The 27,096-nt window shown below is 44.5% G+C and overlaps 10 protein-coding genes across 10 annotated transcripts; 4 read left to right on the top strand and 6 right to left on the bottom strand.

Moving 5' to 3' along the window:
- Positions 1-35: 35 nt before the first annotated feature.
- RHO3 (LALA0S04e08988g1_1) lies at positions 36-758 on the bottom strand (the record flags this gene model as incomplete). Its single annotated transcript, XM_022772970.1, has 1 exon — positions 36-758. The coding sequence occupies one exon, from the start codon at positions 756-758 to the stop codon at positions 36-38; it is 723 nt and encodes a 240-aa protein (XP_022628381.1).
- Positions 759-2,327: 1,569 nt separating this feature from the next.
- LALA0_S04e08966g (LALA0S04e08966g1_1) lies at positions 2,328-7,520 on the top strand (the record flags this gene model as incomplete). Its single annotated transcript, XM_022772969.1, has 1 exon — positions 2,328-7,520. One exon carries the CDS (start codon positions 2,328-2,330, stop codon positions 7,518-7,520), a length of 5,193 nt encoding a protein of 1,730 aa, XP_022628380.1.
- A 350-nt stretch (positions 7,521-7,870) lies between these two features.
- Positions 7,871-10,105, top strand: ARP5 (LALA0S04e08944g1_1; the record flags this gene model as incomplete). The annotated part of the gene is made up of 1 exon (XM_022772968.1): positions 7,871-10,105. The coding sequence occupies one exon, from the start codon at positions 7,871-7,873 to the stop codon at positions 10,103-10,105; it is 2,235 nt and encodes a 744-aa protein (XP_022628379.1).
- A 128-nt stretch (positions 10,106-10,233) lies between these two features.
- NOP2 (LALA0S04e08922g1_1) lies at positions 10,234-12,213 on the bottom strand (the record flags this gene model as incomplete). The annotated part of the gene is made up of 1 exon (XM_022772967.1): positions 10,234-12,213. The coding sequence occupies one exon, from the start codon at positions 12,211-12,213 to the stop codon at positions 10,234-10,236; it is 1,980 nt and encodes a 659-aa protein (XP_022628378.1).
- A 973-nt stretch (positions 12,214-13,186) lies between these two features.
- GCD10 (LALA0S04e08900g1_1) lies at positions 13,187-14,629 on the top strand (the record flags this gene model as incomplete). Its single annotated transcript, XM_022772965.1, has 1 exon — positions 13,187-14,629. The coding sequence occupies one exon, from the start codon at positions 13,187-13,189 to the stop codon at positions 14,627-14,629; it is 1,443 nt and encodes a 480-aa protein (XP_022628377.1).
- Positions 14,630-14,655: 26 nt separating this feature from the next.
- MTQ1 (LALA0S04e08878g1_1) lies at positions 14,656-15,537 on the bottom strand (the record flags this gene model as incomplete). The annotated part of the gene is made up of 1 exon (XM_022772964.1): positions 14,656-15,537. One exon carries the CDS (start codon positions 15,535-15,537, stop codon positions 14,656-14,658), a length of 882 nt encoding a protein of 293 aa, XP_022628376.1.
- Positions 15,538-17,526: 1,989 nt separating this feature from the next.
- YDJ1 (LALA0S04e08856g1_1) lies at positions 17,527-18,759 on the top strand (the record flags this gene model as incomplete). The annotated part of the gene is made up of 1 exon (XM_022772963.1): positions 17,527-18,759. The coding sequence occupies one exon, from the start codon at positions 17,527-17,529 to the stop codon at positions 18,757-18,759; it is 1,233 nt and encodes a 410-aa protein (XP_022628375.1).
- Positions 18,760-19,042: 283 nt separating this feature from the next.
- AQR1 (LALA0S04e08834g1_1) lies at positions 19,043-20,824 on the bottom strand (the record flags this gene model as incomplete). The annotated part of the gene is made up of 1 exon (XM_022772962.1): positions 19,043-20,824. The coding sequence occupies one exon, from the start codon at positions 20,822-20,824 to the stop codon at positions 19,043-19,045; it is 1,782 nt and encodes a 593-aa protein (XP_022628374.1).
- Positions 20,825-21,249: 425 nt separating this feature from the next.
- On the bottom strand, positions 21,250-23,046 carry QDR2 (LALA0S04e08812g1_1; the record flags this gene model as incomplete). Its single annotated transcript, XM_022772961.1, has 1 exon — positions 21,250-23,046. One exon carries the CDS (start codon positions 23,044-23,046, stop codon positions 21,250-21,252), a length of 1,797 nt encoding a protein of 598 aa, XP_022628373.1.
- A 1,875-nt stretch (positions 23,047-24,921) lies between these two features.
- LALA0_S04e08790g (LALA0S04e08790g1_1) lies at positions 24,922-26,274 on the bottom strand (the record flags this gene model as incomplete). Its single annotated transcript, XM_022772960.1, has 1 exon — positions 24,922-26,274. The coding sequence occupies one exon, from the start codon at positions 26,272-26,274 to the stop codon at positions 24,922-24,924; it is 1,353 nt and encodes a 450-aa protein (XP_022628372.1).
- Between the last annotated feature and the right edge of the window lie 822 nt (positions 26,275-27,096).

Genomic DNA, 27,096 nt, shown 5'->3' with positions numbered 1-27,096 from the left:
ATAAGGCGAGAACCAAATCTCCTTTACTACGCAACTCACATGATCGAACATTTGCTGCTGCTATTACTCTCTTCCTGACTGCCCTCACGAGCACCTTTTGGATGCGCTGTCAAAGCACATCTTGCAGCCTCTGTGAAAGCTTCATTTACCCCGCGATTCATCTTGGCGCTGCACTCTAAATACCTTAAAGCGCCGATTTTCTTGGCCATGGCCAAACCCTCGTCGTACGAGACTAGTCTACCATTGTCTCGTGCATTTGACGACTGCTGCTGCTGTTGCTGTTGTTGTTGTTGTTGCTGCTGCTGCTGCTGAATGTTGCCGGGTGTGATAGCGGAGTCAAGGGCAAATTCGTTCGTGTTGCTTCGTAAGTCGCACTTCAGAGCCACTAACACCAATTTGACACCTTCACAATGGTCTGCAATTTCACCAACCCATTTATGCTGCACATTGTCTAACGAGTCGCGCGAGTCTACAGAAAAACACAACATGATCGTGTGCGTATCAGAATACGACAGCGATCGCAACCGGTCAAATTCTTCTTGACCTGCTGTATCCCACAGACTTAACGTTATGTGCTGGCTGTCGACGAAAATATCGTGTATGTAATTTTCGAACACTGTAGGTTCGTACACTTTAGGAAAGTACCCACGAGTGAAAACGTTCAATAGCGACGTTTTACCACAGGCACCATCTCCCAAAATCACGATCTTACGCTCAATCGGCTTTTTAGAGCTACTAGAACCACCGCAAATTGGCATCTTGTCCTTTTTTCAGCTTTCTTTAGCTTTTCCTCAAATTTCGATGTCTGATTACACCTGCTACAACAGTTCAAAATCAAACTGTCAACCTTAAAAAGACACAAATGATGAGGACGGGATCTGTGTGACAATGATCGAGAATATTCACGAAAACACCTTCGAAAAAGCAAGCCAAATACTCAATTCTTAGTAATTCTTCACTCTTGACCTTATGTTTAGATATTCAAACACATCAAAGGACCGGTTTGTTTTAGAACTTAGATGGGATGAATTATTTCAATTATTTATCAATATTTTCGTGAATCCAAAATATTCAGCTTGAACTAAACTGAACAACAAAGTACTGTCAAAAGACTTGGATGTATCAGTTGTGGTTTAGTCCAGTAATTTTTTCTTTGTGGGGACTAGTGATGTTAGAAAGTTGATTCTGTTATATGTAGTGTTTAACTGGCTAAAACTCGCCTTTTTTTTGGGCACTACATAATGAATGTCCTGCGAGAAATGCCCTGGGTGTAGAGTTCATTGGGTTGTTTTCTGCGCTTAGGATTGCTAGGCTGGATGATGGATGCGGAAATTAGGATTTTTCAGTTGCGAGGACTTCTTGTTCATAAGAATGATTAAAAACTATCCCATTAGCACTGAGCCTGTCATTACTTTAAGCCAGAGTTAAGCCCCGCTTCTTGAAACATCGATACTTCGAAAACCTGCGCTGTCTGCTCGAAAGAAATAGATCTGGGACTTATACTTCCTGATACCAAAATCTCAAGAAATGGGAATAAACGAGCTAAAAATTCACCACTATTTCTTCATCGCTATCGAAGACCTACAGGTTGCGGAAAAAAGCTTGTCGACAACAGACAACAATCAATGTTGTTTCGGGTTCAAGCACAAGCTTCACTCCTCTACTTATTTTGTCTTCCTGCCTCTTAGATTGAAACAGCCAGAGAAACGAAATTCAACATCTCTTCATACCCAGACTCAACAGCTCCACTCAGATCTAGTTCTCTCACAATCAGATGCTAGCTATTGAGTAAAGAGTACTCTGCCTCCTGTTCTGTGTTTTGGCGGGTATGATGTGTTTTGAAATCGGGGCGGCACTTTGGACACGCCCGATGGGACCTCAATCAGTCCAGCCACGAAGAAGCACGCTTTACCAATTACTTCACTATGAATGAATGCATTGTTCTTTGTCCCTAGATCTGGTTTTCGTGTCTCTCGAGACACAGCAGACCCAACAAGCAGTCTAAACGACACCAACACGCTCGTATAGGTATAGGCGTCAGCTTTTTGGTGAGGGTTTAGTGAATCAGTACCAACACTTCTAATCACCAACGTTCCTGCTTGTTGGAATTACAAGCAACGCGGCTACTGATTAATTTATCGATACTGCTGTACTTGTTGGGAAACATGAAGGTACACTCACCTTCGTTTAGCTGTCAATTCTTGGTGTTCAGTCGCTATGTCTGGTAACAGTATCACCATTCATTTATTAAGAAGCGTGTTGCGTCTCAAAGCCCGCTGGATTGTCGACAGTAAGCTTCCGAACACGTCCAACCGGTCGTTTTCGAAATGTCGCCTGAAAATGAAAACCTCCTATGCCACATTTTATTAACAGAACTACTAGCCTACCAGTTTGCGTGGCCAGTGAGATGGATCGAAACTCAGCATGTTCTGCTCAATCAGTTTCAAACCGAAAGGCTGATCGAAGTGGGTCCTCAACCAATCCTAGCTAATATCGCGAAGAGGACTCTCAGCCAAGCTGCAAAATACGAGTGCGCTACAACGATAACTACTCGGCGTCAGGTACTCTCGACTGCTAGCAATATGGACGAGATATGTTACCACTATAACCCGCCATCAAAAGATGACACTTCTGGCTGCTCCAACACCATGACCATTCCAGCTAAAAATGCGGGTGTAGTTGTCGGCCACCCTGCACGTGACTTTAACCAGTCCCTTCAAAAGGCTCACGAAAGTCAACACCCTTTATCTAAGGGCGTGGATGCTGTACGTTTAACACCTGAATTTGCTTTGAGATTCATTATATCCCGAAAGCTGATAGCCTTTGAGGTGAATTCCTTACCTTTAGAAAAGTCTCTCAAGGAAGTCTGTAATGGAAAGTCAACGGTCCAGAATGAGTTAGTTGCTGACATATACAAGCAATTTCCGACGCTAAAAGACGTCCACAAAATCGAGGACATGCCAATTAGCACTTTATCAAAGGAAGCAACACTTCTTGATGACGACTCTGATGCTGTCGGCCCATTGATTGCCGATGTTTTGAGCAGCTTCATATCTAGAAGTTTTACCGGTGATTTATGCAGCTTGAGCAGTGTCCGACGTTACTTAAAGGATACATGGAATATACGAACCACATCAGGTATTCTTGTTTTCCTCGGTTCAAAAAATATAAAAGAGAGGTTTGCGAGTGAAGAAAAAACGAAACGGTTCATCGACGACAGCTGCGCAGAATACGCTAAAATTTACAACATCCCTCTTAAGGTTACAACTTTGTCGGAAGCGGGTCAGCAAAATTTGAGCATCGAGGCAGATGATGATGAAAAACCCAAGGTGATAAGCATTGAAAGCTATATGGCTTTTCAAAATGATTTGACGCAGCTACATCATCACCAAAATCAAATTTTTGGTCAACGTTTGAAGGTTTCCAGTGAAAGGTCCGAGATTGAAGAACTACGGGCTCAAGTAGCTGAAATGAAGGGTAAGGTTTCAGCGATTGAGGAAGAGTTTGGAAATGATCTTATTGAAAAATCGTTAATGCGGTCGTTTTCCCCTTTGAAAGTGAGAACATTTGACTCATCATGGAACTGGGCGCGACAATCTATCATCAAACTACTCTATGCTCTTCAAAGAGAGCCGGAAAAAATCGCACAAATTTTGAATCCATCTGTCGTTCAAAACATCGCGAATAGAGCCGATGTCAATGTTGTTAGAATTATCCAGTACACACTGAAAAAAAATAAGTACGACGCTGCCGTAAGGGAGTTGTTCGAAAAGGTCGTGAATTACAGTTTACAGGAGATTTCCAAGCCACCGCTCTTTTACGTGAAGAACTTTGAAGCCGCTAAATCTAGGCTTCTGTGCCATCCTCATAATGCAACGCACTATATCAAAGAAATGTCATTAGCGGCGGCATCTCAAGAAACCGAGCACTCTTTTTTTTCATCTCGATTAAGCGGCGATATGGATAGCTACTACAAGGTTGAAAAAGAGCTTTTCCAAGTTTACTCTAAAATCATAAGGTACTCTTTAGACTCGAATAATCCGACAGCAAACATACGGTCTCAATTTGACACGGTGTACGAACAGTTGTTGATCTTCCTGAGAAACTCAGACCATGTAGCTTCATTCTTCAGAAGTATTGTTAATGAAGCTGTGAGATCCGTCAATAAGGGTTTGATTCCAACCAAAGACAGTTTTCAAGACATTGTTGTTGATGATATCGAGGTGCTGTCGTCCGACGAAGAGGACGATCACTTTATGTCATCAGACTACAGACAGGCAAAGAAGGTGGCACCCGAAGTCAAGATACCCACCGGTATAGTGCCATTTGTACACCTCAAAAAGAGATCTAATGTGTCAGGAGAATGGAACTATGACAAGCAGCTCACACAGACCTATCTCAATAACCTTCAAAAAATAGCTATCAACGGGGTTTCTTTTTATGGCAAAAGAACATTGATATTTACCACAGGCGCGGAGGATAAAATCGCTTTAGAGGTCATACGTGCCCTACTCCAAGCTGGTTCAAAGATAGTGGTAGGGACACAGCAGTTTGATCGCAAGACATGTGATATCTTCCAGAGGTGCTACCAGAATTATGGTTCCACGAGCTCTGAGCTAGTCGTGCTTCCCTTGAACATGAGTTCCAAAAGAGATGTTATCAAATTCTCCACGCATTTGTTCTCTAAAATGGGCGATATTGACTTTTTTTTGCCCTTACATGTGAGAACAACTTGTGAGTCAATATTGGATTATACTTCGGCCGCAGAACTAGCCCATAGGTCCTCTAGCATCAATTTGCTACGTTTCCTTGGTAGTATTGTGAGAGAAAAGAGGGCAATGGGAACGGACACAAGGCCGACGCACGTTTTACTCCCGCTTTCACCAACTCATGCAAACATTAACGAAAAATACAACTTCTCAGATACTTTCATGGCGGTCGTGCTTCAAAAATGGTTTGATGAAGACTGGTCTGCAGAATTAAGTATTTGTGGTTGTGTCAATGGATGGACACACGACGGTGATGGTGATTATATTTCCCGTGGATTGGAGAAAGTGGGAATCCGGACATTTGCAAACAATGAAATGGCATTCAACATTTTGGGTCTTTTAACGTATGAGGTCATTTTTTACTGTCAAGATACTCCTTTGATAGCAGACCTAAACGGAGGCTTGCAAGCGCACCCGAATTTAAGTCTGATCGTGGACAAACTCAGAACCGATCACGACGAAATGGAACAGGTGACGGAAGAGATCAACAAACAGCGTTTGTGTGATTCCAAACTTAGAGGCCATATCTCGCATCCCGTCGTAGAGGCCCAACCTAGAGGAGCAGGCCACCTTTTCTTTCCCAAAATCTTACAGCATCAGGAAGTTAAAGAACATTTCAATGGTGATAACCTAAGCGGGCTTCTCGACTTGTCAAGTGTGGTCGTCGTCACCGGCTTCGGAGAAATTGGACCTTGGGGGAGTCAAAGAACACGTTGGGAGATGGAAAGAGATCATAAGTTTTCTTTGGAGGGCTGCATAGAACTGGCAACTATCATGGGGTTGATTGAGTATCGCAATGTCGGAAGTGGCGGGACCTGGATCGATTGTAAGACAAAAGAAGCAGTTCAAGAGTTTGAGATTAAAACGAGGTATGAGAATCAGATAAGAGAAAGTTGTGGCATACGGTTTGTTGGAAAAAATCCCTCTCCTCATTTTGATATTCACAAAAAAGAAGTACTTCATGAAATCGTCCTTACACATGATTTGAGCCCGGTTCGAATGTCCGCTGAGCAAGCAGAACAATACAAGTTGCACCACGGTGAAAAATTGGAGATATACCCTGTAGAAGACGAGAGTGAATGCTTGGTCAAATTTCTAAAAGGGTGTTGTCTCATGATTCCGAAGGCAATGAATTCGGAGCGATTTGTTGCAGGTCAAATTCCAGATGGTTGGGATCCAGCTTTACTCGGTATTCCGGATGACATAATATCTCAGGTGGACCCAATTACGCTATACGCACTGGCAGCTACAGCAGAGGCTTTTATTACTTCGGGTGTTCAAGACCCCTACGAGCTTTTCAAATATGTCCATGTCTCCGAGGTTGGTAACTGCGTTGGTTCGGGTATCGGTGGTATGAAATCACACTGCGAAGTGCAGAAAAATCGTTACAAAGACGGAGACGTGAAATCTGATGTCCTACCCGAAACTTTCGCCAATGTCACTGCGGCATGGATTAATATGCTTTTGCTATCCTCATCAGGTCCGATCAAAACACCAGTTGGCGCATGTGCCACTGCGGTTGAGTCTCTGGACAATGCGGTGGAAACCATTCTCTCAAAGAAGGCTAAAATTTGCATTGCTGGCGGTTGCGATGATTATGAGGAAAACATTGCTAATGAATTTGGAAATATGGGGGCAACATCGAACTCAAAAGTGGAATTGGAACATGGCAGAGATCCGGACGAAATGTGTAGACCTGCAACATCGACCCGTAACGGTTTCATGGAATCTCAGGGAGCAGGAATACAAATTCTTATGTCCGCAGACGTCGCTATTGAAATGGGTGTGCCTATATATGGCATAGTCGCGATGACAGGCACAGCATCAGACAAGATCAGTAAATCTCTTCCCGCGCCCGGCCAAGGAATTTTAACCTGTGCTCGTCAGAATACCGCTGCTAAGTCGCATAGTAGTAGTTACAAGCTGAGCCCGGAGTACAGACGACGCCAACTGAACCTGCGCTTGAGCGAGATCAAACTATGGGGCGAAAACGAAAGGGCCGAGGGCATGGACTCTGCGTTTGTCGATCAACTCGTCAAAACTCAGCAACAAGAAGCCCGAAGTCACTGGGGGAACACTTTTTGGCACAAAAACCCAACTATCTCTCCCATTAAAGGCAGTCTTGCCACTTTCGGATTGACGATCGACGATGTTGCTGTTGCGTCCTGCCATGGTACATCTACAAAAGCGAACGAAAAGAATGAGTCCCACGTACTCAACACGATGATGGCCCATTTGGGAAGGACCGAGGGAAACCCGGTTCTTTCAGTCTTCCAGAAACACTTGACCGGGCATCCCAAAGGTGCTGCTGGAGCGTGGATGGCTAACGGTATTTTGCAATCGATGCAGGAAGGAGTGGTACCGGGAAACCGAAACGCTGACAACATTGATAAAGAATTCGCCAAGCACCAGCATCTGGTCTATCCTTCCGAAAGTTTGAAAATTGGTACTATCAAAGCAGCTTCTCTGACATCGTTTGGATTTGGCCAAAAGGGCTCAATGGCGATATTCGTCAACCCGAACTACGCTCTGGCCGCACTTCCCAAAGAACAATACGAAGAATATTCAAGCAAAGTGCGGAACAGAGCTGCCAAAGCTCAGCAACATTTCTCACAGGCACTCATAAGTCGGAAGCTCTGCCCAATTAAGCTCAAAGCTCCTTTCAGCGCCAAGCACGAGGAGGAAGTCTTTCTCAACCCCGTTTTGAGAGCAAATGACAGGCATGAAATCGGAGCTTCTGACCTTTCTTGATTGTTAAACCTCTAAGCACAGCAAAGTCTTCGGCGGTAGCTACGTCCAGTAGCTACATCCAAATACTCATATGTACACACTTATATATACGTGAATATATATACACCAAAGAATCGTATTGAAGCCTCCCCGGAGGTCACGCTCCTAGATGTTTTATCTGCTTAAATGTTCTTTGCAGTGGTGGCTATAGCCAACATTTATATTATTTAATAGAACAGAAAGAATACACTTGGATAAATTTTTAAACAGTTGAACATTTAGACTCTGAACCTCTTTTAATACTTCTAGCAAGCCTTAAATTCTATCAAAGATACTTAAGCTTTTGGAACTGTGCCCAGGCTCCACTAACAATGTCGCGAGAACAAAGCTTAGCACCATTAACAGCGAATCCATTGAGAGAGCCTGATCTTTCGCTAGAACCTGAACCATTCGATGATCCGGCCAATTACAATCCGGAGACCCCAATTGCAATTGATTTTGGCTCCAGCCAAGTGAGAGCTGGGTTCGGAGACCAGAAAAACCCTAGTCACATTTTTGACAACCGGATTGCAAGATGGAGAGACCGTAGACGAAACAAAAACCTAACATTTATTGGAAACGATACTAATCTGGATTTAAGCGTAAGATTGCAAGCGAAGAGCCCGTACGACGGTGCAATTGTGTCGAACTGGGACTACACGGAGGAGATTTTGGAATACACGTTCCATCATCTGGGTGTGAACGGAGAAGATGGGGTTCCAAATCCTATTTTAATGACAGAAAACCTTGCGACACTGCAATCTCAGCGACAGAATTTCTATCAATTGCTTTTCGAGTGCTTTGGATCGTCCCAGGTCACTTTTGGACTAGATAGTCTTTTCTCATTTTACGCAAATAACGATCCATCAGCTTCAGGTTTGGTCATTAGTAGCGGTAACGAGGATACGCATGTAATACCGGTTGTGGAAGGTAAAGGCGTACTTTCCGAAGCTAAGCGAATAAATTGGGGCGGTCGTCAGGCGGCAGATTATTTGTCGAATATGCTGGCTATGAAGTACCCATATTTTCCTATCAAACCGACCACTTCTCAGTTCGAAGTACTTTATCGCGACTATTGCTACGTTTCGGAGGACTACCAAGCTGACATTCAAACAATTCTCACGATGGAGGAACTTGAGACGAAGAATATCGTCGTTGAGGCTCCATTTTCAGAGTTAGTTCAGCCCGAGAAGAGTGAGGAAGAGATTCGTCTTCAAGCGGAAAAACGAAGAGAAACTGGTAAGAGACTTCAAGAGCAAGCTCGTCAACGACGCGTCGAGAAATTGGCTCAAAAAGAAGAAGAATATGAATATTATACACAGCTACAAGAGCAAATGAAGGATCAGCCCAAAAAAGCCGTCCTATCAAGTTTGCAAAGTGCTGGGTTCGATGATGAGCAAGACTTCAGGAAATACGTTAGTGGGCTAGAAAAGACCTTGAAGAAAGCTCAGGTCATCGATAATGGCAATGAAGACAATGAGAACGAGACGGATAAATTTGACCTTGTTGAAATTCCAGATGAGCAACTCAACGAAGATCAGATACGAGAAAAGAGAAAACAAAGACTCATGAAAGCTAATCTGGACGCTAGGATCAAGGCTAAGGAGGAAAGAATAAGGAAAGAAATGGAAGAGGAAGAAGCGAGACTTAAGGACGAAAGTTGGCGGAAAGATGACCTTTCTGGCTGGGTAAAAAACAAACGAAGCAAACTCAATGCCTTATTGAAGTCAAGAAAAGACAAGTTGAAAATAAAGTCAGACATGAAGGACAGAAAGTCTCATGCTGCGCAGAAACGGATGAAGAACATTGCCACACTTGCTGAAGAAAATTCCCGCGGTGGTACAAAAAGATCACGTCAACCAGCTACGGTCGACAATGATCCCAATGATACTTTTGGTGCAAATGATGAGGACTGGCTGGTTTACAATGATATCACTTCGAGTGCTGAAGCGCTCGATCAGTCTATTGAAGAGGAGTATAACGTCATAATTGAGCTAGAGAGACTTCTCTTGGAGTACGATCCCAACTTTACTGAAGAGGATACTCTCGATGCACAATATGACTGGCGTAATTCCACTTTGCATTTATTTTTGAGAGGACCAAGGCCACATAACAGCGAAAATATCAATGAGCAACATCAGATGCACCTCAATGTTGAGCGAATGAGGGTCCCTGAGGTTATCTTTCAACCGTCAATGGGAGGTTTGGACCAAGCTGGAATAACAGAGATAGGAGAAACGATACTTTTGAACAAGTTTGGTTCGAGCAGGCGATCATTGAGCGAAGTAAGCAGGCGGCTAGCCATGAATATCTTTCTGACTGGAGGAAATGTCAAAGTGCCGGGGACAAGAGAGAGAGTAGTTCGCGAGTTCACCGGATTTCTTCCGATTGGTACTGACTTAAATGTCACACTTGCCGAAGATCCGTCGGTAGATGCCTGGAAAGGTATGGTAAAACTTTCCCGGTCAGAGACTTACAAAGACACCTTCGTAACAAGACATGAATACGAAGAATACGGCGCGGACTACATAAAAGAGCATAGATTAGGTAACGCTACGTACCTGTGACTCGGCACGCGCAGGTGCAACCGCATAATGCTAATAAATGGTACAATTCTAAAATGTCACTATGACATTGATGGATACTATATGTACATTTTAAACTGGGTGCTAGAGAAGTTGATGCAAATTTTAGGTTATTTTCTAACATTGTTATTTTTGGCCTTGGGGTCGATACCCTTTTTGAGGAGACCGATTTTTCTTGACTTCTGAATATACTTTTCATCTTCGTCATTACCAAAGTCGGCAAAGTCGTCATGGATAAGGCCTTCTTCCACAGCCTCCAATCTGGCAGCTCTCTCCTTTTCCTTTGCATCTGCTTGATTATCGTCATGTTTAGAAGAAGTGACCTTCTTAAATTTAGCTACGAAGAACCCATCAACGTTGTATACGTGGGGATAATACCTTCTTGCCAATTTGACGCTGGGATGAAATTTCTTGCCCCTGTAACTGACAAATGCTTCTTTACCAATAGCCAATCCAGCATCAACTAATTTGACATTAGGTCTCTTCCTGAGAGCGTAATCAACAACAGCTTCGTTCTCTTCGATTGCAACAGAACAAGTAGAGTAAACGATTATACCACCAGTTTTTGAATTGGCATCGACCGAGTCGATTGCTGAAAGCAGTAGCTGTTTCTGAAGATGTGGAATTTGCATGAAGTCCTTTTCAGTACGATTAACCTTTACCGATTGATCTTTTCCAATAACTCCTGTACCAGAGCATGGTGCATCCAATAAAATTCTATCGAATCCTCCAATGACCTTTGGAAATTCGCGTGCATCGTAATTGCAAACGATTGTATTAGTGCAACCTAAACGGTGGATATTAGCAATGAGAGACTTAGTTCTCGCTTTGTTGGCATCGTTTGCGAAAACGCAGCCTGTGTTTTTCATCATAGCCGAAATGTAGGTCGTTTTACCTCCAGGTGCAGCAGCCATATCAAGAATTCTTTCATTCTCGTGCGGATCGAGGGCAATTACGGGTAGAAACGAAGATGCCGCTTGCAGAATATATTGACCAGCCAAATACTCAGGTGTAGCACCGATTGGAACTTGGGAATCAAAAATCTGAAGCCCAACTTTGGTCCAGGATCCAATGGGTTGCAAGTTGACACCGCGATTTACCAGGGTTTGAGCCAAATCTCTTCTTCTTGTTTTCAAACTGTTGGTTCTGATGGTAATGGGTCTGGCAATTTCGTTGGCTTCGAAAAACTCAAGAGCTTCGGTAGGTGAGAAGAGGTTGAATAGCTTTTCGGCAAGGAAAGGAGTGTATCCAAAATATTCGCATAGATCCTTTACCAAACGGTCCACATACTCGCTTCTAGAACGTCCTTCAGCTGCAAGGTTTTTAAAGTCTTCGAGAACCTTCACAATTTCAAGCATACGGGTCCGCACAGCGTTCAGGTCGGTAGGTTGACCGGCTAAGGCTTCTTCCTCTTCCTGAGTGGGCAAAATTTGAGCCCTTGGCTGTACCAGACCCGATTCAACAAGCTCAGCCTCAGCCTCTTCATCTTCCAGAGCTTGTTCTTCGTCCAGCTTCGCAGAAAGCGCTTCCATGTTGGCAGCGTTCAATTCTTCCATGCCTTCATCCTCTTCGTCCGAGAAAAAAGGACGTTCCTTCTCTTCGCCGTCGTCCTCGCCCTCGAATTCCTGTTCTAGATCAAACTCGTCCTGGAGGTCTTCATCGATTTCGTCCTCACTGTTTTCGGCATCTTCATCGTCGTTGTCGTCGAAAAGTGACTTTTTGGATTTCGAAAGAGCTTCGAGATCCACTTCGGGAAGTTCGTCTTCGTTCACATCTTTGCTATGAAACTTTGGCTTATTACTCTCTTCTTTATTTTCTACTTGGTCGACTTCTTGTTCTTGTTCTTCTTCCACTTCTGCCTCTGCCTCGGGTGTTTTGGTCACTTTTTTCTCAGATTTTACTCTTTTGGCCTTGCGTTCATCGTCACCGTCAGTTCTACGCTTGGATTTATGATGAGACTTCTTGTCATGGACTTCAGGCTTTCTCTTGCCCTTCGTATGCGTTTTGTCGGATTTCTTGGATTTTCTCGCTTGGAACTCATCCAAACTTGGTGGAGCAGCTTGCTTGTTCTTATACTGTCTGCTACCCATCTTCAAACGTGCTGGCACAAGGTTATGGCGTTGTTTTCAGTACTTTCAAACCCGTCGAGAGTTTTCTGAACATGCGATGAGATGCGATGAGATGAGCTTTAATTGAAAATTTTCCACTATGAAAATACATAGTATTAAAAGTAGATCTTGGTATGCTGAGACGTCAGCGACACGAAAATAGCCACAACGGAAAGACTATGGAGGCAGCTGTTATAATTGGGTTACGGATAGACTAAAAACATCGAGAAGCTTCCGTTTGAATAGGAACGTATTATTTGCAGTTTTTTGGTGCCAACGGTCGTATTTTTTCAAAACATGATTCTAAAAAAAATGGAAACCGGGATTGAAGGTACTGTGCCCGTTTGAAGCACAATGTCATTGCAAATATCGGCTTTACCGTTCCCGATGTTTTGTATCATTGGGTAGTCGCTATGATTCAGAATTTTTTATGACATGAGATGCCGTGACAAAAATGTACAAAGTGATAAATTTTAGAAGTGAACAGTAACTCAGAAAAACTCTGACATCCACAGCTTTGAGGTGCCTCCATCTCTTAGTCTTCGAAAAGCAGCATCGCTTTTAAGCCTGCAAGGTCAAACACCCTCAAAACGCTGATCTCGAACTCCAAGATACAAGGTGTCATCCAACTCGAAAGTGTCGTTCGTACATTAAAAGGCATGTTTCCGCACATACTTCGAAATTTTAAGCGCCAATTGTCACAGACAATGAATCACTAGCGAGATCGTTTACACTGCGTTGTACTTGCTCCAACCTTTGACGAGCCCGAAACGCACCCTCGTTCTCAATGATCTCATCGCTCGAATTTTTCAGTGCTCAAGATCACCGTCAACCTTCTCCCGCCAGGTCATCGCATCACAGCTTTCAAATCAAACCTCACGTCCATAGAAACCTCTTCGAGACTTAGAGAGTCTAATATTTCACCAGTATTTGTGATCCAAAAACTGTGCGGCAAATGGACCCCGTCACACGTATTTCATTCAACACACATGTGCTGATAAAACTTCCCTCTGATAATCTAAAAATATGCGAATTGAAAGCAGACAGTGACATCTCGTTGGGCAAATTCGGGGCGTTCAGGACAAATGATGTCATTGGGTTCCCATTTGGGACGACTTTCGAAATTCAGTACGACAATTTAGCCGATGATGAAAATATACCTAATGTCAAGAAGGTTGATGCATCAAAGAGCTCAAAAGAGAAATTCAAAATACCAGTCGGTAACCTTAAAGTTATTGACAGTAATTTCCTGGCCGGCCGAATCGCAAATGGTTCCGGTTCGGATGAGGAGTTCACACCACAGCCTGAATTACAACTCATCGGTAACAGTGACTCTAATAAAAATCTGATCAACATCGGCAGCAGCATCCAAAAACTGTCCTCCGAAGAAATCGAGCAATTGAAGCTTCAAAGTGCGTCTGGAGAGGACATCATCAACAAAATGATCGAGGCGCACGGCAGCTTCCATCAAAAGACTGTGTTTTCACAGGAAAAGTATTTGAAGCGTAAAAAGCAAAAGTTTGCCAAACGCTTTACTGTTGAATACTTGAGTAGTTCCGGACTCTTACAGTATTTACTAGATAAAGGTGATGTTGTTCGCGCCATGGACATGTCTGAAGAAAGCTTAGGGATGATTCTCAACTTGGCCAATATCAGATCTTCCGGGACATATTTATGTGTGGACGAAACCGGCGGTCTCTTGGTATACGCGATGCTTGAAAGAATGTTCGGAGGGGATACTAATGACACTGCTACCGGACAAATAATTGTGGTGCATGAAAATGAACACGCAAACCTAGATCTGCTCAAGTTCTCCAACTACACTGAGGAATTCATCCAAACACATGTCAAGACTATATCAGTACTCGAATACTTTGAGCCGCCCAAGTTAGCAGAAGTTGAAGGAGCGCTCAAACCGCTGTCCGATGATGAATTGAAAGCCATGAAGAGCAACAAGAAGGGTGCATATTATCGCCGCTTGAAATGGTACAATGGCCAACTCAACATTATAGATTGGGCGACCAAACTCCAGTACGATGGCTTGGTTGTTGCGTCTACCTTACATCTCCCGTCGTTCGTACCGAGACTTGGCGAAAGAGTTCACGGCTCGAGACCAATTGTTTGTTACAGTCAATTCAGAGAAACGTTGTTGGAGCTATCGCATGTATTGTATGACGATCTACGATACCTCGCACCTAGCGTAATGGAGACTCGTTGCAGGCCGTTTCAAACCATAAGAGGTCGTCTTCATCCTGCCATGACAATGAGGGGTGGTGGAGGCTACCTTATGTGGTGCCACCGCGTTTTACCAGTTGATCCCTCTGAAGTTAAAGCACCAGTTCCATTCATCGCTGAAGATTCGGTGACGACAGAGGCGAAAAAACAAAAGACAGAATAATTGTAAGTAGTCACATAGCATGCACTTTAGTGTTTAAGCTCACCAAAATCTTGGAATATCTTACTCCAATCCACTGTGGTATTGGCTTGCTTATAGCCGTAAACTACCCTTATGCGATGGTTGGAATCAAACTTGAATCCCACTCGCCACAGTTTAGACAATATAGAATCTTGTGCAATCTTATTTTGGACGTAAGTGCACTGAGATAGCTCTCCAACCTCATAAACAAAAGCGTCAGTTTTAGAAAGCCAAGTTTTGACCAAATTTTCGTAAAACTCGAATGACCCAAGAAGTGCTAGTTTTGGCTCATAAAGTTTTACCGACGTGGAGGTTTCTTTGACAAAGGTCGAGTGCGGAATATATGGCGGATTACAGGTGATAATATCGAAATCAGGAAGAGCGGCAGCGGCGCTATCATCAAGTATATTTTGTAAGCCCAGCTGAACGTGAATATTGAGCTTTTGAGCGTTTTGGGAAGCCAGACTTATTGCTAGAGGTGAGCAATCAAAGGCATTGACGGTTAGTTTTGGTCGCAGATGCTTCATCAAAAGAGCAATACAACCAGAACCGGTACACAGATCCACGAGACGCAGTTCGCTATTACTTACTAGTCTTTGTGCAAGGTCCATTGTCCATTCTTCGGTTTCCCACCGTGGAATCAAGACGCCACGTTTGCAAGAAATGTCCAAAGGGCCGAACGGCTGTGATTTTAGAAGGTACTGCAACGGATAATGATTACGTCGCAGTTTACAAAATTCAAATACTTGACGTTTTGTGTGGCATTCTTGTTTGATCCATTGTAGCTCTTGTTTAGCGGCAGCGATGGATCTGCATTCTGGAAGTAAAAAAGGCAATGCTTTATCTATGGCAAGGGCTTTCCGAAAAGTCGAAGGCCTTATCCTGGGCATGCCGAGACGTCAGTAGGGAGGTTGAGTTTGGGGAACCGTTGTGGACAAGTGAAGGCATCGCAGCGATCTTGAGACGAGACGAGACGAGATGAGATGAGATGAGATGAGATGTGGAGTCAGGTGACGGTGGCATAATTCAAATACTGTCAAGTTTCCAGAATTCGTGTCACTGAATGTTGAACGGGATGCTATTGTAGGCTTTGATTTGTACTCTGTAGTGTTTTTCTGTGAATTTGTTGATGTGCGCTTTAGAAGGTTTTGAATGACACATCTAGGTCTTGCTTTGAGACTCTTGGAACGGATTGACCTGAAGTTAAGGTTTACCGGAATGATTGGCACCTTTTTTGAAAATTGCCGAGATGCTATGTACTAATGTTCATGAAATTGAAACCGAGTTTTGGATGACGGTAGGTGGTAAATCTAGATTTATTTCGGAAGTTGCAGCTGACACCCCCCTGATATGCATTAAGCATAGTTACAGTATGTTTTTGAAAATAAGATACGAAGTAGAGTGCATTTAGTGCTCGGTTTGCGATGACCACTTGACGAAGTACGTGTTTTTATACTGTGTAAGACTCAACATTGGTCGTCAAATCATGTTAGAACGTCTCTCTAGCAGCGTCAGATTTATGTCAACACACGTGAGAGTACTACAATGCGAGAAGAAGAATAACGAATTTGGCGTTGAATCCACTAAGCGTTGTCATCTTGTTGGAGTTGAAAAAGGCGTAGGGTGCATTAAGGCAGTGTAAAGAGCTGCGCAGTTGAATTAGATTTGAAAAATTATGGAAAAGCAGGCGATATCGCAGATATAGTTGATTATTTACGTGTCGAGACTCTGTCTCTGAAATGTCGTTGCACGATAGACGTCTTCTCTCACCGGTGATTCTTTCCATAACTATATGGTGTGAACTGTTCTTTATGTGAGTTTAGCGTTATCTCTCCGTAATTTATTTAGCGTAAATGAGATGAGCTTAAAAACTGGATAAAATGTCCCTGATGGATGTAAAAAGTTACAAGTTTGCTGGGTGAAATTAATTCAATAAATAGCACCATAGTTAGTACCTTTGATGCAAGTACCACTCGGTACAAATGCTGTCATTCAATTCAAAACAGTAGCTTTTTTTAAATTCTTTCGGTACTTTAGTCAATCCTGTCGCTGTCGTTGTGTCACGTGAATGTCATGGATCTAACATTCGAAAGATAAAAGCTTCAATTTCAGAGGAAAGCTTGTCTTGCAACACACACACCAACTAAAAAGACTCGTTACCATTGAAAGACGCTACTACATTTGAGTGTCGCTGTCATCACTGTATTTTGCACCATATCACGTGACCACCAAACATCCACCGTGCATAGAGAGATAGTTTCTTGGCTTTTTGAAGACAATTCACTACACAGCAACCAAATTACTGTCCTGATCTAACGACCCCACCACCACCATCTTCCATCGTTGCTTCTCTCCTGTGTTCTCCCTTGCTATCACTCCCTCGACACACTGACGCTCACCTCATACGAACACTATATCAACATCAAACTTATTCGAGAAATTTCTAATAAGAGAAAAAAAAAATAATTCTGAATTTTTTGTCAGAAAGACGATGTGCGCATCTCATCTCTCTAACATTATATAAAGAAACCATCAATCTTTCGACAAAACCAAAGTCGAAACGCCTTGATCTTCACTTATAACTCCAAGCGATAACTTGTTTGGCCGAGACCTCATTACTGAACTTAGTTTCGAAAAAAACCCTGTTTTTCTCCAGCTCTTTTTCGCATTGTTCAACTGATAGAATACTCTTAGTTGTCTTCTGATCAAATATACACTTTTATCAAGTTCCAGTTTAGAAAAAACAAATTTGGAAAAGAAGACCTGAATACTGTTCCGAGCGTTATTGTTTCAACCAGTTTGCATCCAGTTTCCACCAGTTCAACTAGTTCAACCCATTTTCTTCCTAACTACTTTTCAAAGCTTATTAAACACACAAAATGGTTAGAGAAACGAAATTTTACGACCTCTTGGGCGTCGCAGTGGACGCCAACGACACCCAAATCAAAAAGGCATACAGAAAACAGGCGTTGAAATACCACCCCGACAAAAATCCCAGTTCAGAAGCAGCTGAAAAGTTTAAAGAACTTACCGTGGCGTACGAAGTGCTCAGCGACTCAGAAAAGCGTAACATCTACGACCAAGTGGGAGAAGAAGGCTTGAGCGGCGGAGGCGGTGGAGCCGGAGGATTTGGTGGGTTTGGCGGATTCGGAGACGACATTTTCTCGCAGTTTTTCGGCGGCGGCGGTGCCCAAAGACCAAGAGGCCCTCAAAGAGGTAAGGACATCAGACACGAAATGGCAGCAACGCTAGAGGAGCTGTACAAAGGCAGAACTGCGAAACTCGCCCTAAACAAACAGGTTTTGTGCAGTGGGTGTAACGGTCGCGGTGGCAAAGAAGGCGCCGTCAAAAAGTGTGTCTCTTGTAACGGTCAGGGTATGAAGTTTGTGACCAGACAGATGGGTCCTATGATCCAGCGATTCCAGGTGGAGTGTGACGCATGTCACGGTACCGGTACCATCATCGACCCTAAGGACCGTTGTAAAGTCTGCAACGGTAAGAAGGTGGCTAACGAAAGAAAGATCTTGGAAGTGCACATCGAACCGGGTATGAAAGACGGCCAAAAAATCGTTTTCCAAGGCGAAGCCGACCAGGCCCCAGATATCATTCCCGGAGACGTCGTTTTTGCCATCACACAAAGACCTCACAAACATTTCGAAAGAAAGGGCGACAACCTACACTATCTAGCGGAAGTTGATCTTCTCACCGCTGTGGCCGGTGGTGAATTTGCCGTCGAGCACGTGTCTGGCGAATGGCTCAAGGTTGGTATTGTTGCTGGTGAGGTTATCTCTCCAGGTATGACCAAAGTCATCGAGGGCAAGGGTATGCCAATTCAGAAATACGGTGGTTACGGTAACTTGATCATCACTTTCAAGGTAAATTTCCCACAAAACCATTTTGCCGACGAAGAGTCGTTGAAGAAACTAGAGCAGATCTTACCACCAAGAAACGTCCCAACCTTCCCCAAGAGTGCTGACGTGGAAGAGTGCGTGTTGAGTGATTTCGATCCATCCAGGCACTCTGCTTCTCAATCTTACGGTAGAGGCTCCAACTACGATTCTGATGATGAAGAAAAGGGTGGGGCTGAAGGCGTCCAGTGTGCATCCCAGTGATCTTGGTACAATAGCTCCTTTTTTTTTTTTATTTCACCGAATTCTCCGTTCCCAAACTTAAGAACGTCAGTTTCATTTATTTGCCTGCAGTTATACATCGCTTGCTCCTTTTGTATATTAAATCCCCCCGAGTTGTATTCAATTTTCAGAAATTCAAGCTTCCGTCCCATAGATGCTTGGCAATGGCCATTGCGAAATCGTTACCGTTACCGCTTCCTGTCAATACTATTATAAAGTGTATTAATATGTTCAATTTTATATCGAGTCTAGAAGTATTACCTGTTCATTCAGTCATCATCGCTTTCCGTTCGGCCCGTAGCGCCCTTTCCTCGCGCCACTTCATTCCATACATAATGGGGATCAAAGTGACGAGGTTTCCAATGAAGACAAACCCGCTTATTAAAGTGAAAGTTCCACCTATGGTCAACGCTTTGTTCATTTTAGCCAGACAAGCCATGAAAATAGCACTCAATGTGCATCTCACGAAATTGTAGCTGCTGGTAGCGGTTGATGAGCGGTTGGGGTAAAGATCAACCAGCAACGTGGACGACGATGAAAGTGTACTCATCGCACAGAAAGACCCTATGGCGGATGTAATGAGCGGAACGGAAATGTGCCAGCCTTTTTGTATACTCCATCCGAAAATTGTGAATGCTGCAACGGACATGTAGTTTTGGGGAATTGAGGTGAATAGTCGCGATCTGAGAGTATTGAACTTTGCGTCTGGAGGAATGAGGCCCTGCTCTTTCTTTCTCTCAAATGATCTCACTGCCCTCTTATAGTACACGTCTATGACTTTCCCAGTCACAAACGACCCAATCAAACCACCAATGCCACTGGGCAGGTAACAGATACCCACAATAGTAAGTTTGTAATTATATGGAGCGGCTGTCAGTTGAGATGACAGTGAAGTGAGAGTTAGCGTCCAAAGAGCAAATTGTAGACCTGCAGGCATCAGCGACATTAAAATTTCAGGGTGTGCTAGAATTTTGAACGTGGAAATCAGGTCAAATTTAGGCTTATTGACATCTAGAGTCTCCAAGTCTGGATTTGACAACCTGAATTGCTTTCTCACCGATTTTAGAAGAAAAACCGGCGAACGGTTTAAAATGTTCTTGGGCTTGATGGACATATTCCCCACAATGGTCCGTTTTGTTTCCGGAAGTAGAAAAAAGTTGACAATCAGGCAAGTACCACAGCCGATGGTCAAAAACCAGAAAATGGCTCTCCAGTCATAAGCGGCAGTCAAGGCGGCACCGATCAACGATCCAAAAGCCTGTCCCGTTAATGTGAATCCCGATACAGCTCCAACAAACGTGCCCCTTTCATGCTTCAAGGTGAAGTCGCCTGTTACACCAGAGCTGATCGCAATGATCGGGGAAATTCCTGCACTCTGTAGACACCTCAAAACCACAATCACGCCATAGGAGTTCGCACAAGCCAGTCCTATGGATGCACAAACGTATATCAGCATCCCCGACAAAATAATCGGTCTGCGGCCATATACGTCGGCAAGTCCACCAGAAATCGACGGAGCGATACCTTGAAATAGCAGGTAAACCACCACCGTGATGTTCACAAGCTCTTCGTCAACGTTAAACTGTTTCTCCAGTTGCTTCAAAGCTGGATAGTAAATGGGCGATCCTAACGACGACCAGAATCCCGCTGACGTAAGCAAACCTACCATTGCCCATTTCTGCCAGCGGTTCAATAACGTGTGTGGGGCCTTAAGCTTGTCGTCGTGTACGAGCTCATCGTTCACTGATGCAGCATACGTACTAGCGGAATCTGGTGTCGAGGTCAGCATCTCGCGAGTGACCAATCTAGAAACGGATTCGATGTCATCATACTCGGCTTGACCATTTCCCTTGTAACCATTGTGATCTAGCGGACTGGTGACGCTAGCGTCGTGCATGTGTTGCTTGAATTGTTCTTTATCGCTGCTGGTCTTCGTGCTATGTCGTTGTTCTGAGTCTTCCCGGTGTTTTACGAGCTGATTGCTCGGTACCTCAGGTCCATTTGAAAGCTGCTGTGTGGTATTCATTTTTTTGGTCACAATTTGCATGCCAAATTGACGTAGATGCGAAAAGGTCCTGGTATATAGGATCTTATCTCTGTTAACTCATAGATAGAGAAGAACGAGAAAGCGTTACGCTCACGCTCCCTCAAGTGTATCGGAAAACGTCCATACCTCGCCGTTTATAAATGTCCGGCCTTTACGCTTTCGAGAATATCAGTCTCGAGCAGTTTTCGTTCATCAGTGTATGAACGATTATCATCTCATGACACTACGAAAATGAATCATGCACGATCGGAGCAAACCGGCGAGAAGTTCCGAAGAGTCACGTGCCGATAAGTGGCAAGGTTTTTCCGAATTTTTCCGAATTTTGCGTCCGGTTTTTCCGAAGCGGGACCAAATTGAAAAATTTCTTTTCTTTGGAGGGGAGAACCCTGGCTTTGAAGATCAACAATGAAACGCCAAGACTATGGTCACGTGGCAACGGTCGATGAATGGACCGTAGACATACGTCTAAGCATCTCAACTTCGCGAGAACCAGCTACACTGCAGTTTTCGTGAGAGGGATGATAGGTCTCGTCGTAGTGACTCTCTGTATCGTCCTGTTCGACGTCTTCCTCGATCTCGTCGTCGACGCCAGTTCCGTTTACTTGGCTTTCTTTGTCCGCGACAAGGGAGTCCTTCTGAGCTTCCAGCGCGCGAATGTTACGTTTGTACATCATTCGCATGCCATGCTTGACGGGGATGATAAGTGTGAAAGTTGAACTCATCGTGAGAGCTGCCAGAAACGTAAAAGTACCCCCAACCGTCATCGCCTTGAGCATCTTGTTAAGCGCTGCCACGAGCACGGCAGCCATGATACAGCGTGAAAAATTAACGCACCCCGTAGCCGTGGACGATTTCTGTGGGTACAAGTCGACAACCAGGGTTGTGGAGCACGCAACCACGCAGTTGGAAAACAGTGAAGCGAATCCACTGAAAACTAGCACAATGGCAAGTTGTTGTTTGGCACCCAGACACCAGCCGAAAATGATAAACCCAGCGCCGCTGAGCAACATCGGAACGAAGATGATCTCGAGACGTGCGCGAAAGATATTGAAGGCAAATGTAACGTCTGTGGCCAAGATATTATCCACTTTTTTTTCATCTTGATTGTGCTCCTCCAGTAGTCGCGCTCGCTGCTCTTCTAAAAATATTTTGTGTTTGGCATACCGCCGTTTGTAGTTCCAGTTCAAGATCCTCCCCACGCTGACTACGCTGATCAAAGTGCATATACCACTTGGTAAATAGCACAGCCCAACTTTAGCCACGGATAAATGATAATCTTTTTCTAACAGCGACGCCATGGCCGTCAAGTGCGTCACCCAAAGCGAAAACTGCAAGCCAACCACCAATAGCAAGAGGGAAATTTCGGGACGACGAAATAAAGTCAGAGGTGTTAATAGGTTAAGTTTTTCGGGAGGAACCAGCGTTTCGTAATCAGGGTTGTCGATATGCAACTTTTTCTTCCACGCGGGGAGCGCCAAAATCGGCGCACGCGACCACGCATGGCGTGGTTTGACAGATCCGTTGCCAACAATGCTACGCTTGGTTTCGGGCAAAACACAGGACGTGACGATCAAACTGGTTCCTGACCCGATTGCCAGAAACCAAAAAATACCACGCCAGCCCCATCTGGATGTGATTCCTCCACCTATCAGAGCGCCAAATGCAGAGCCCATGATTTGGAAGCCCGATGTCAAGCCAACGTACCCTCCTCTCTGTCCTCTAGTTGTGATATCTCCCATGATGCCGCTGTTGACGGCAATAACGGGCGAAATGCCGGCACTCTGCAAACACCGGAGGAACAAAAGCTCGCCAAACGTTTTGCAGCGTGCCAGACCGATACAAGCCACAAAATACAGCGTGATGGACCACAACACAACTGGACGGCGTCCAAACGTATCGGCCAAGCCGCCCATAAGTGTGGGTGCCAAACCTTGGAAAACAAAATACAGCACCACAGACACGTTTACCAGTTCTGTGCTGATATTGAACTCCTTTTCGATAGTATTCAAAGCCGGATAGTAGATCGACCCTGCAATCGTGGAAAATATCCCACTGGAAGCACACATCAGCACCATGATGTATTTTTCTCGGACTCCAAACCGGGAATGCGGTACCCCATCACATTTCGACGATCTTTGCGTGCTACTTTTCGCAATAGGATTCTGTATCTCTTTAGTGTGAGTGGAATTCACCGCAGGTTGTGTCACCTCATCGTCTGCCATCTTGTCAAGAGCTTTGAAGTCTCTCAAGTCCTCACTTCGTCCTAAAAGACCGGTTTAAAGTGCTTAGTACCGCAGTAGTATCGATGCGGATTCTGGAGAAGATATCGATTTCGATCCTGAACTTGTTTGTGTGGCTTGAATGTGACTCTTAGTAGCTTAGCTTTTCCCTCGATGCACTAAACATTTATAGCTGTTATGTTAATCTTGAAGCACTGACCGATTAGAAGACAATGGTTCGCTTTCTACGGCTTTGTCTCTTTCGGTTTATCTATGAGAGTTTTTTCTTGGCAAACTCAAATCCGATACCGGGATTCGAGTCATGGTGATCATTGCTCAATGTAGCGTTGATTGTAGTGAGATGAGGCGCTCTAGAAGTAAATGGGAATGAGCACTTGATGGAAAATCGACCGGCAATTGGTAGATGGGATGAGATGTTGTGAATCGTACAGGGTAGTGAACGCGGATGTAGCTTGTAGCTCGTAGCTTGTAGCCTTTTGTAGGATAGATATGGCTTTCTTTGTCCAGATCTCCAGTTTAATGTACATCAAAGGGACAACTTTTGTAAGCAAAAAGGTTAGGTGTGGGCAACGTCCCTCCTGGATGTAAGGATCTTGTACCTCCATTCACTTGAATAGCCTTAAGTTTAGAATGTTCTTGGAACGTTGATTATGGTTTTGTCATCCGGCAGGCTTTTCACACATGTTCTAGTGTAAATGGTAGGACGTCTTTACACCCTATGGTATATGGAAATCAAAAGTCGAGATACAGCAGGAAAAGCTACGGTAAAACTAACGGCAGCGAAAAAAAAAGGACTTGATACATCAAAATCAAGGTGTGGGAATCTTTGAATGGGATTTTACCTGTGTAAGGGTCTCCAAGTTCAACTCTCAGCCTTTTTGGCGGCTCTTTCCATTTTGTGCATGATAAGGTGAGAAACGCAATAGACATTGCTCTTATCCAACTGACCATCTTTCAAATACCACCGTCATGCGTCAGTAACAACGAACAATTCTTGAACGCTTCATTTTCGGCTATGTTGCCGCCATATACAAAACTGACAGCTTCTGCGAAATTTGTACAAAGCTCAGGGTATGCATACAGCCTCGAAAACACACTTCTTCTCGTTACCACACTGCTGCCATCGTACCCCCCCTCGAAAGTAAAAAATACCAAACAACTAAGCGGTACCCATCGCCAAGCTGAGTTCCGGCTCCCACATCTTTACGAAATACACATAAAATGATCTTTTGGCGCGGTAAGCGGGAACGGAAAAGCTGACCAAGAGAACAGTCTTCATTCAAGTGTTTGAAACGGTCACTTATTGTATCAAGTCCCTAGTACTATTTCGCTTTATGTATCTCAGCTGTAATTGCAGCGAAACTGGCAAGCCATCACGCAATTAGCCCATGCCAAGTGCGGAAGATAAATCTTCTGATTGTTAAATATCGCTGCTGCGTCAGACAATATCTTCACTTTCCATTGATAACCATCAGGTTTTTCGTGGGAAATCTCCGTGCTGTTCATCTGCAATAACAGCAGTGCCTCTATTTATTAGCATCAGGGCGTAACCTTCTTCGTATTCCTCTAATTATAAAAACGTTTACATCAAGTTCAGCTCGAAAAGGTCAAGCTCCGTCGCGCGCTTCAAGTGGCACAAGATCTAATTGTAGCCGCGCAGATCATGGTAAGAGCCCGGCAGCCATTGAATACAAGCCTTTTTTAAAGTACCTTAATAATACACGTTACATACTAGCCAGAGGACAAGAACAAACAACGCAAAGCGATTGGTACTAGCCAGGAGCCTAATTTCAGTAGTTAAAAGTCCAGACAGCATGAAAAGAGTAAAGCAAGCCAGGATACGAGAACGCATAATCTTCAATTGTATAAGACAAAGTTGGCCTTACCTTGGGTGACAGAGACCGTGCAGCCGTCAGAACCACCGTTGAACTGGCCGTTTTCGTACTTACACTCGCCAATGACGTTGCTGTTAGAATCGGCAGCAACGATCTTGACGTTGTAGTTCATAGGACTGCGGTTGTTAGGGTTTGGAATCAAGGCCAAGTAAGCAACTCCATCGGTGTAACCACCACCGAAGTTCAATGGAGCCCAGTTTCCGACGCCAGAGCCAGCAGTACCCCAAACACAGCCATCTTCCAAAGAAACGCCGGCGTTGTTGACGTAGAATTGAGCCGAGGTCTTCATACCCTTCCATTGGTAGTAGCTGTCCTCATCGACAACGGTGATAGGCATGGTAGAGCCAGCTTCAACGTATGTTGGAATAACCATGTTTTCAGTACCTGGGTAGTCGGTTCTGCAAATGGCAACGTCCTGACTCAATTCGGAAACAACGTCAGCCATGTCTCTACCCCATTCACACAAGTTTTGGGCATTGGTGTTGGAACGGTAGAGGAAACCATTCTTACATAGCAAACCACCAATAGAAACACCGTTGCTAGGTTGGTTGGAAGGCCATTGGGTCTTGGACATACCGGATTGACAGGCGTAAGAGCAGTAAGAGCCTTCCTTGCACGAGCCACCGGTGGAACCGTCCGAGTTTTCAATACCGGACCAGCCACCGAAATCCAACCAGTCAAGAGAAATAACACCTTGTCCAGATGGGAAGCTGCTGCAAGCAATAGTACCATCTTGGAAAGGTTGAGAGGGGTCGGAGAAGGCAGAAAGGTCACCGCTGATCCCGCCCGAGGAGGAAGAGTGGGTGGCCGATGCAGAAGCCTGGCTAGAAGAAGAGGAAGAAGACGAGCTTGGTGCAGCAGAGCTCGAAGAGTAAGCGGAGCTTGAAGAGTAGGCAGCGCTTGAAGAGTAAGCAGCGCTTGAGGAGTAAGCGGAGCTTGGGGAAGAAGCAGAGCTCGAGGAAGTGACTGAAGATGCACTGTAAACTGAGCTGGATGGCACAGAAGACGAGCTTGAGCTGGAAGAAGCGACCGGCGCAGAGGACGAAGCAGAGCTCGAGGACGCGGCAGGTGCAGAGGAAGAAGCAGAACCACTGCTCAAAGTGGTGAAGGTTGGCACCGAAACAGTAGCACCCTGGCCATTGACAGTGACGGTTTGGTAGACGTACTCGACGGCCACAGCACGCTTACCGGCGCGGTGAGCGTGAGCAGTGGTGGTGCAAGCTTCGTCCTGTTCGGCCCTCTTATGGACGTGAGGCATGGCCTGGACGAGAGTGGAACTAGCCACGGAGAGCACCAAAGCAGCTGAAAATTTCATTGATGAAAAGGAGTGATAGTTCAGAAGGAATCGGTCGTTTCTTTCAAAAAGGCCGAAGTAGCAGGAAGTTTCCAGTAATAGTCAAAAGGAGTGAATGCGCTGTAGAAAGCGGGATCTGGGAAACTTGACTGAGAAGCAAAAAACGTTAGTAAAGAAGGGAACCGAGTTGGAAGTCTTTCTGAGTGGTGTGTATGTGTGTATGTGAGAAACGAAGTGTCAAATTTCAAAACGAATAAACATATAACATCTGTATCTCGCCAAACAGCCATGAAAAAAATTGAAACACAGGCCCAAAGCTACGAATCTCACATTCCGAATCCAACTAGGCACATCGCAATCACCAGCGTAACCACGCAGGCCCACTTTCCCCTTTACCTGCTGCTAGACCGCGGTTTATGGCCAAAACCACGATTTTTCGAGGTTTTTGGTCAACATCCCAAAATGGTAGTAGCGATGAGACCGCGAAAAAAAAAATAGTACCAGGATGGGAAACAGTAGGGTATGCACAGTTAAAATCTGCGGTTGGGACACGCTTCACTGACCAGGAAGGGAAAATGGTGACACGAAAAGGGGGACATGGGAGGATTGTTGTCTGTGTGTGACACAGGAGTTCAAAGAGCTTGAGTTTGATGACGTGGGATGTAATATTTGGAAAATCATTTCACGTAAAACCTGTCATGGATCACGTGCTTTTCACATGACGTTTGGGTTTTCAGTACACCCACACACCCACATCCGAAAAACGATTATCTACCGCATCTCAAGACACATACCTTTTTAGAGCTTGGGAAATCAAATCAGAGCTTCTCAAGAGATAACAAT

Source organism: Lachancea lanzarotensis, scaffold LALA0S04 (assembly GCF_000938715.1).
Source record: "Lachancea lanzarotensis genome assembly LALA0, scaffold LALA0S04, whole genome shotgun sequence".
Lineage (NCBI taxonomy): Eukaryota > Fungi > Ascomycota > Saccharomycetes > Saccharomycetales > Saccharomycetaceae > Lachancea > Lachancea lanzarotensis.
The sequence above is the reverse complement of the archived record's forward strand: the minus strand, read 5'-3'. Positions and strand labels throughout refer to the sequence as shown.